Here is a 10,389-nt window from a genome sequence, read left to right as displayed (position 1 = left end):
AGTTGTCACTCCTCCACTGAACTATTGTTGTCAAGTCAATTATTTTTTTTTATTATTTTTTTGCGGGCTATCGGGCCAACCCGCCCCGCCCCGCTGCTGGCCCGTGCGGGCTGCGGGTTATGCGGGGTGGGCTAATGCGGGTCAGCGGGTCAGCGGGTTGAAAACGTTAGCCCACCCCGCGTTTTTTACCACAGGTCGCGGGCCGACCCGCGTGGCCCACCTCACATTGTCACCCCTAGCATTAGTTCTGCCAGGAACATCAATGTTCAATGTGGGTCCTACCACGAGCTTCGGTTGCGGAACTTTCTTCCGATACTCTTTACGTTGTTTAGGATTTGTTTCCCTCCCGTGATTCCATTGATCAGAAATTATCTTCTCATAAGGTTTATGTTGAGGCTCAGGTACACGACCCTGATCATGAATCACCCGAAACTGAGCAAAAAGGAGGGAGCCACTCATATTCCACACCAGCTACAAAAGTATAGTTTGGACGTTCAACCCAAATGTGATCGGGAAGAGGGGACAACATATCAATATCCACCAGGATTCTAGCAAACATACCCCTATTCTTTTTCATAGTACTCTCATCCAAAGAAAAAGGAGTACCAAGACCTCTGATGATGGAAAAAATCGCCCTTGGTCTCCAATACTCCAAAGGAAATTTGTAGATTTGAATCCAGGCCTGTGTTTTGGTACTCTTCATAGTAGCTGGAACAAATTCTTGTCCAGCCAAACAATCTCAAGAAACCCAGAGATAACTTCAAGGAACCCATTCTGAGGGCCCAAAGCCTAAGCAAAGTTTTCCTTTGGCCAAGCTTAGCATATACATTCTTCGCAGAAGATACATCACAATCTTTCAAAACAATTCCATGGGATAAGGAAACCCTTGGAACCCTCTGTCATTCTCAACGGCTAACAAGTTACTGCCAAGAACCGCATCTTGCACACACCGCACCACCACCGCACACCAGTCGCACCAGAATGTCGCGTACTCCTGACCATCGCTGCGCTACCGCCTAAGCCCAAGTTGTCACGCGTTCGTCACACACTGCACATACGTCGCGCTCACGCCCACCGCAGGTCGTCCCACGTCCAGCAACAGCCAGAAGACGTGCGCTCTGCACATCCAAAACCGCGTCGTGCATCTCTGTGCAGAGTTGTCGCCCCAATACCTACGTGCCACCACCAGCCTGCAACGACATCGAACGAGCATTTTCGAACAACCGTTGTGCACCGCTGCACTAGAGTTCCTATTTTCGTCGCACTAGGTTTCTTGTCCAGCGTCACCGCACTAGGGTTTATGTTGCGATCCCAGTTACAAAGAATAATTGTGTATATCTTTATACTGTTTTTTTATGCATAACCATTTTTAGTTTTGGGGTTGTAAGGGTAGTGGGGCTCTTTAATAGTTTAAGATTCTTGAGCTAAGTGGTGTTTCACTTAGTTTGCTTTGTATAGATGATTGCTTAAACTATGAGCGACTTATGTATAAGAGTTGGAACACCCCTAAAGTGTCTAATTTTATTTTACTAATTCATTGTTGATAAAAAAAACATATACATAACAAAGGTTTCATATTGGTAATAGGAGAATATATCACACTAAAACTAGAAGTGTATTAGTATATATTCATCCTGTAACTTGGAAGAAAAATATGAAATGTGAAAAAATATAACTAGAATTATACAAGCATAAGCACTTCAGATGTAGTGTATACCTTGTTAGAATGTATGGTTTTAAACTAGAGGGGGGCGAATGATTTAAAGAGGGTTTTCGCAAACTTTTAAGTCTAGAATGAAATTCTTTTAAGAAAACTTGATTCAGAATTCAGTTTGCCTATTTAGCACAGCACCAGAAAAACAATCAGTTGTTTCGCAGAAACAATCGGTTGTTTATACCAGTTCACAAATATAAACTGAAATTAAAGAGTTCAAGGGATAGAGAGATTGTACACACAGGTTTGTACTGGTTCACTCTTAAACCAAGAGCTACATCCAGTCTTCCCAGAAACCACTAGGGAATCCACTAAGCAATCAACCCTAGATTACTTACAACACCACCAAAGAAGTGACCTTGATCCCCTCAAGACACACAGTTCCTTTGGCTCAGCACAAACACTACTAAGAATGCTGATCTTGACAACCTCAAGAGCACACAACACTTCTCAACTTCACACACAGAGTTTCTTCAAAGTACAAAAGGATTACACTTGTTACAAAAAGATCTAAAATCAATACAAGATGAAAATTATTCCACACTCTCTTGATCCAAGCAATCTCTAAGCAAACTTCAACTCTTCAAAAGCCAAAATCAGTGAAAAACTCAAATATGTTTTTCTTTGATTAAATCTCAGTTATTGTTTGTTACATAATCTGAACAAACTATTTATTGCTTTCAAAGATTGGTCAAAGCATTTAAAACTGGAGCGTAATCAGTTATAAAATCATTTAATGCTCGGTCAAAGCACAAAACAGTTTTTTGTTATGGTCCCAAAACAAACAATCGGTTGAATACTCAAATCAATCGGTTGTTTTGGTTTGACAGCAAGACAACCATCAAAAACAGTTTTCAACCTTTCTAAAAACACCTAAGTATAAAACAATCGGTTGTTTCGACAAAACAACAGGTTGTTTTTCACTTAGTTTAAAAAACACTTTCAATTAAAAGGTTTAAGATTGTTTAAGCTTTGGATTCAATCAAGAGTAGATTTACACAGATAATCTACCCCAGATCCTATTCTAAAACACCTTAGCAACAGCAAGCACAACCAGCCTTCCATCAAACTTCACAGGGTTTGAATTCTTCAAAGCTTGAACACACTTGATTCAACATAACTAACGATTTTGATGTAGTAAGAATAGAAAGTGAGAGAAGAGGTCTGAATCTGAGGGGTAACTAGAGTAAAGAAATTAGAGGCTTTAATGAATTCATTAAGAATAATAATTTGTTTGACATGTCACAACGGTTATTTAACAATCAAACTAAAAGATTTCAGCGTAGACCATCTAACACAATGATAAACAATCTAAGGCCAGAGAGACTATAGTATTGAAGTTGTCAGGTGACCACAAGTTGTTTCCTAACAAATTCAATAGTGAGTGCAATGAACAGAATTCAAAACCTACATGCAAGCAATAAAAATTATAGTAATACAATACACTAGGAGGAGTTTTGTGTTTGTTTAAACGAAAAAATAGAATAAATGGTGTATATGATGATTGAAAAACATTTGACTTTGAAGTTCTTCCACCAATTATTTTTTCACAAGTTATTTAAAGATTATTATACTTTAATTCTTAGAGGGTCCACTACTAGAAAATTGTTGAATGGTAACCGAAACCAGACACCGAATAAATGTGATCACAATTGATGACTAAAAATTATTTTTGTGATTTAATGACCAAAATAATGACTAAATTTTTAGTAAAAAAATTGATTGCAAAAATGAGTGTCTATACTAATGTATTTATTATTTTTTTATTTTACCTTTTATTTCTAACACTTTATTCCCCCCAAAATTTAACGCTTTTCTCCTAAATTCAGTACCCATCGTTCACACTTTAGAACCCTAACGTTGTCTTCATTTCATAACTTCCAAAACACTGGTTTGATAGTTGGTAATTGTGTTTGCTGATGGGTTCAAAGCAGTAATCGGATTTTCACCTCTGAAATTATCAGTTTTGTTCGATAAGGTGAAGAACCTGAAGAAACTTCATTCCATTCAATTTTCCTTTCAGTCGTCCCTAAAAGGTTTATTTATTGTTAAAAATTATTACTAACTATGTTTGATATTTTCTAGTATAAATGGTTGGTGTTATGGCATAACGTTGATTTGACAGAAAAAAAAAAAGTGTTGCATTAAGATAAAACTAAAACAAATGTTAAAAAATATCATTAAATTGATAATTTGAAACGAACTTTTATTGTGGAACCAGGAAACAGAAACATCACAGGGGCAACAAATCAAAGCATAAAAGAGCATCATCATTTTCTGGGCAAGCACTTTATTCTCTTCTCCCTCCACCTGGACTGTTCTACAAGAAGGAATTGAAAGACCAGGAAAGAATGTCGTGTGTTTCAACCAAGTCACCGGTGGACCCAGAAAAACCGACCAGGACCCATTCTGACAGAACAGTCCCTAAATTAACGGGATACGATAAAACAGTGGCGTTGGATTTGGCATAACTATTTGGATAAGCCACGGAGACAGTCAATATTTTGGAGGAAGATTGATAGCTTATGCGTGCCTTTCCTATTGATCCCTGTGATTGAATATCAAGTGGCCATGGCGCAGTTGCCACGGACCTAATGGAATTGATATTAATTCCTATGTGAGGAGAATCAGACTGTGGGAAGTTGGGATCCCATTCATTTGCAAAGCTATCAAACTCAACAGCAACCACTTGGTTTATGGAGGTGTTGAATGCTGTTTCCTGGTTGAAAAGTCCCAGGAACCCACCACTTGAGTTGTCGGGGAAATCATAATCGATTGATGCAAGAAAGAAGGTGAAGCCGTCGCCGTGCAGTGATGCACCATGTGTGTTGACAACGAAGGAGAACTCGGTGTGGAAGTCTGCAACTCTTGCAGTTTTAGTGTCAGAGAGATGAAGTGGTCCAAAGTAAGCTGAGAGGCCAACGCTGTGTTGAGTTGGATTCCCGCTTGTGTCCTTGTTGGTGAGTTGCAGTACTCCACCTACTGTCTTTGCATCATCACCCACAAGTATGCTTCTAACACCCGTCTCAAAACTTGGTAGGTTGAAAGAAAATGAGTCTGATTTGGCGCTGCTAATTAGCGAGAGGCAAAGGACTAAGAACACAAGGGCCATTGTAGTGTTTCTTGTTCGGAATGATTTATGATCACGATGCTTGATGCTTGATGCTTGATGCTTAGAAGGAGGCAAGAACGTAGCTACTTATACTCCTGGGTTTTGCAGTATGTTTGGAAAAATAACTAAAAAATACATTCATTTGGACTGTTTAGGCAAATTACATAGTTTTGCCGTCGTCAAACTTAGGCGAAAAGAGCAAGGAAGCTTTCCTATTATCGAGGTTTCAAGGTTTAGTAGTTCCAGATATCTTTGTCCTTCAATTCCACAGATTTTATTTGTTTCACTCAATAATTAATGTATGCGTTTTTCTCTATATTAATAAAGCATCTCATTTTCAATCAACAACATACAGCTTATTACACTTCTAAACTATTTAATATCCGGCCAAGTATACGAGTTATACCTTGTTATCATCGACTAATATAAATTAACAAAATATCACATTCCTACACACACACATATAGTGTCATCCAGATGATGATAAACACAGGGATTACACGAATAAAAATTCTATTCACCTAAAGTTAGAGCTTTCTAATTTGAAGAACTTTTTTAATCATATATGTATACATGGTAAAGGGGTACTAACTCTTTTACACAAATGTGGTTCCAAAGTAAACTACATTTAGCAGCTTTACATTTTTTTTATCAGCAAGCTGATTTACATATGCTTGGTTCCCTAGAAAAAGGACTTGTATACATTTTTTTTATGCTGGAAGGCAAGTTAAATATGACCACATAGGTGTTACCAAAATATATCATATATACTAATCTATTTTGTTTTCATAGATTACTTATCAAAATGCAGGAGTATATTCCTCAATGTTTCTTATAACCTGGTCATTTTAGGAAGAGAGATATCCAAAGTTTTGCTGACCATCATGTTGTGGACTTGTATAATCAAACTTTTGTAGAATTTCCTCGGATTTTCCATCTTAATTAGTTGGCAAACGGCAGTATATAGTGAGTTGAGTGCCGTATATTTGAGGCAACTGTATTCCAATTTACATTCTTAGCTGGCCAAACAGGCCTATATGTAACTTCATTCCTCACATCATTGCTTCCTGCATCACACAATGTCTTTCCCCAACTCAAAATCTCTAAGTCCTCTCTCCATTCTCCTTATCAAATTCCTCATCCCTTTCCTCTTTCCACAACATCACACTGCACAACCATCCCCACTCTCGGCAGACGAAACCGTTTCCTTCGGTTTCTCTCTTTTCAACCAAGATGACCCAAACATAGGATTACTGGGCAATGCCTCAATATCTGATGGGGTTCTAAGGTTAACCAACACCGACCAACTTGGTAAACCAGTACCACACAGTGTTGGCCGAGCAGTGCATATCACACCAATACACCTCTGGGACAAAAACAACGGAGAACTCGCGGACTTCACCTCTGGCTTCTCCTTTGTCGTCAACCCTAATGGCTCAACCCTTCATGCTGATGGTTTTGCCTTCTTTCTTGCACCGGCCGACCTTCACTTACCTAAAAACTCAAGTGGCGGTTATCTTGGACTTTTCAGCCCCGAAACTGCATTGGATCCTTCCAAAAACCAAATAGTGGCTATTGAGTTTGACAGTTATACCAATGATTGGGACCCCAATTCAACTTCTCGCTCTCCTCACATTGGAATCGATGTTGACTCTATTAAGTCAGTGGCAACTGTGGCATGGCCAAGTGAACTTGAACCGGATAATGCTGTGGCACGTGCCAGCCTAAACTATAACTCCGAGTCCAAAACTCTTAGTGTGTTTGTGGTTTACCCTGGGGACAATAGGAATGCCACTGTCTCTACTGTTGTTGATTTGAGAACTGTTTTGCCAGAGTGGATCAGAGTTGGTTTCTCTGCCGCCACCGGTGAGTTGGTTGAAACACATGACGTTCTTAACTGGTTTTTCGAAGCAGACTTGTAGATCCGCTCGCCAAGCCTTTTCCTTTGCAGATTGTGTCCAACTTATAATTCAATCTTTGTTGGTTTGGTTCATTGCTTTCTTCCATTAATAATATATCTTCCTCCTTTGTTTAATCATTTGCATTATTCTCTTCGATTGCAAGCTGCTTTTACGTGGGTAACTGAAATGTAGTCCCAAGGAACTAATGTTAGAACTTTTATTGAATAGAGAGAGAATTAATATTACAAATGAGATGACAATTTTAATTAAATTAAATTATTAAAATAAATATTATAATTTTAGATAATTATTTTTAATTAAATTAAGATTCAAATTAGAAAGAAGATTAAAAATTTAAAGTACTACAAATTAGAATTGGTTTTAGTTTAATTAAAGTAAGATAGATTAAAATTAAAATTAACCTTAAAATGAAGATTAAAATTTCAGTAAAATTAGAATTTTAGTTAATTTTAGTTAATACATTTCCTTTTAAAAATAAAAAGAGACATGACAATCCTTATATTAAATCTTGAATTTTATTTGAACACTTTTGACAGATTAAATACTTTCTATATGTTTAGTTCATTAGTGTTTATATTTCATGAGATTTCTATTGTTGTATTTTGTGTTGATATTTGAATGCATATTTTTTATTTATTTAAGTTCATATTGTTGTATTTTTGTGTTACTTGAAAACCAATAGAAATGTAAGTTGAATCAATGAGGTGTGTGAGAATAATATTGAAGACATTTTACAATTTTCGCAACAAAATGTGGGAGGTATCAATTGAAGACATATTGTACTTCTGTTAGTTTTTGAATAAGAGATGACTAGTGAAAAAAAAATACAAGAATGAAGAGTTAAATCGTGTTTATATCAAAATTAAAAAAACATCAGTCTGATTGGAAATAAACAAACAATATTTCGATTCATCATGTGATCATACTATGAATCTTTCATTTGATATATCTTATTATTAGGCACAACTCAATACCTTTATTGAATCCCTTGACTTACGTATTTTTTCGCTTATTTTAACAAATTCGTCAAATGATATTTCTTGTTGACAAATGCAACTTAAAACATTAGTTGAAACACTTTAAATAAAGATTTTTAAATAAAGATAGATTTTTAAATAAAGATTGATTGTGTATTCACAATAATTTCTCCTTCCTTAATTAGTACAAGAATTTATAATCATTCATTTGAAGCAACAGACTATGTATTTTCAATTAACATACTGAAATTCACTAAGGAGATTAATATTGTGAAATATATTTCGAGTATTTTTTGGGTTTATAGTCACAATTGGTTAATTCCTTGAGTATTCTTGACACAAATCACTCTTGACTTAATGAGTATTCTTTTTGGCTCATAGCAACTCTTGGATGACCCTATCAATGAGTATTCTTTTCTACGTCATTTTTTACTTAACGCTTTGGGCATTTACACTACAAGAAAAATCCAATTTAGTTGCCAACAAAAAGTGAGGGTTATAAGAAAAAACCATTATCAAGGGTGAAGTCTACTCAAGTTGGACACAAAAATAAATGTCAAACATTGTGTCCACAATGGAGACCTTTAACTCACACTAAAAATTATTAAAATAATAATAATAAGTTAACATCTAGAATGGGGACACAAAGTAGATGCAATAAAAAAAATAAGTGACAGAATAATATTGAGTCTAAAATGTAGACACAAAGTGGATGCAAGTTAAAAATTATTAAAATAATAATAATAAGTTAGCATATAGAATGTGGACACAAAGTACATGTAATTAAAAAATAAGTTGCAAAATCATACTGCATCGAGAATGGAAATACAAAGTGGATGCAAGTTAATATTTTATTAAATTTAGCGTAGGTCTAGGCGACACTAATATTTGTTTCCCCGGTATTGTTCCCAATGACGACAATTTACTCACATTTATTTTCTCACATAATGTCTGCAATGGCGACGCTAAGTTTAATTATTGTTGAAGATCTCACGTCGACTAGATATTAGGACATTTCATAGTATATAAGTGGGTGTAAACCTCACCTTATAAGCTGATTTTATGAGGTTGAGTTAGACTTAAAGTCCACTTCTTAATATGGTATCAGATTTATTTCGAGTGTATCCTAATGATTGTTTGTTGAGCCTATCAGGCCACCTTCTATCGATCCGTTATCGGACCACTCATAATATATAATCTCACACGAGTCACATCGACTATATAAGTGGGTAGAAAAAAACTTCTTAATAATTATTTAATTTTATAGCCATTTTAGTGTCTCACATGCCTACTATAATTAAATAATATGTTTTTCTTTATGTAGGCTTATTCAACACTACCTTGTAAATTTGTGTCCCATTAAAGGTCGTCTCTAATGCATAGCCATTAAAACATTAGCTTTCATTTCTATTGGGGTACTAAACACACACTAGTCCCATGTAGAGTCTCTTGTTTACTCTTTGCGACGCTCTTTTGGAGACTCTACCATAATTATAGATTATGTGAGAAAGTGGAAGTGAGTGTGAGGATTTGAGAAGAAAATGTGAAAAAAGTTGAGGGTGTTTGGATTGAGATATGTTAGGGTGGATATGTGAGGAAAATTTATTGAAGTATATGAGTGATGTGATGATTGTAAGGATATTTGGATTGAGATATGTTAGAGTGGATGTGTGAGGAAAGTTGATAGAATTATATTAGAGACGACCTTTAATGGGACACAAATTTACAAGGTAGTGTTGAATAAGCCTACATATGAGTGAGGAAAGTTGATAGAATTATATGAGTGATGTGAGGGTTGTAAAAGTATTTTGAATTATTTTTAATGTTGTAAATTATATGACTACAAATTTACCCTTATTTATTTATTTATATATATATATATATATATATATATTAAATAAAAAAATTTATGTTAGCCAATAAAAAAATAATAACTAATTTTATACATATCTTAGTTAATTAAAATAATGTAAAATTAAAATAAATAAATAAAATTAAAATTTTAAATATAATTATATTATTTTTCATTTTATCAATTTAAATTAATTTTGTTAGTTAAATTAATGTAATTAGATAATTTTAATATTATTTATGATTATTTCATTTATGTTATATTATATATATATATATATTATAAGAAAATTAATATTAATAATGATTTTTCTTATTATTAATATAAGAAAAATAGTTTTGAGAATGTCTGGTATTCAAATACTACTGCCATAAGTATACTTGGGGTAAAAACAAAAATTAAAAGGATCCTACATGGCTTCCTATAATATTTCACTTTCTCTTCAACTCAATAATGATATATAAGTTGTATCTCCTCACTCATCTTTTCTCGCTCCTATCCGTGCAAATAATTGGATACAAATTAAAGAAATTCGTCTTTGTCCATCCACATGCAGAGTATATTCATGGATACAAACATATCATTAATATTTTAACAGCATGATTTCCAATCTTTGTTTAAGAGAGTTTTTTAATAGTTATTAAGAAATTATCACTAAGTTATTAAGAAACGTTATATAACGGTTCCAAAACTATTTCGTCATTAAGTTCACATGTTGTTGATTGTGGGTTGTATAATAGTTTATTGTAAAGTTATTAAATTGAGTTTTTTTATCTTGTTAAATAGAGGTAATAACATAAAACAAAACTAAT

General features: G+C 34.6%; 2 protein-coding genes across 2 annotated transcripts; one reads left to right on the top strand and one right to left on the bottom strand.

Annotated features, from left to right (window-relative positions):
• Window positions 1-4,034: 4,034 nt before the first annotated feature.
• Window positions 4,035-4,826, bottom strand: LOC137809331 (lectin 5-like). The gene has a single exon (XM_068610460.1). It carries the CDS (start codon window positions 4,824-4,826, stop codon window positions 4,035-4,037), a length of 792 nt encoding a protein of 263 aa, XP_068466561.1.
• A 1,079-nt stretch (window positions 4,827-5,905) lies between these two features.
• On the top strand, window positions 5,906-6,748 carry LOC137809330 (lectin 9-like). Its single transcript, XM_068610459.1, has one exon. It carries the CDS (start codon window positions 5,906-5,908, stop codon window positions 6,746-6,748), a length of 843 nt encoding a protein of 280 aa, XP_068466560.1.
• Window positions 6,749-10,389: the final 3,641 nt, after the last annotated feature.

This window comes from Phaseolus vulgaris, chromosome 2 (assembly GCF_000499845.2).
Source record: "Phaseolus vulgaris cultivar G19833 chromosome 2, P. vulgaris v2.0, whole genome shotgun sequence".
NCBI lineage: Eukaryota > Viridiplantae > Streptophyta > Magnoliopsida > Fabales > Fabaceae > Phaseolus > Phaseolus vulgaris.
The sequence above is the reverse complement of the archived record's forward strand: the minus strand, read 5'-3'. Positions and strand labels throughout refer to the sequence as shown.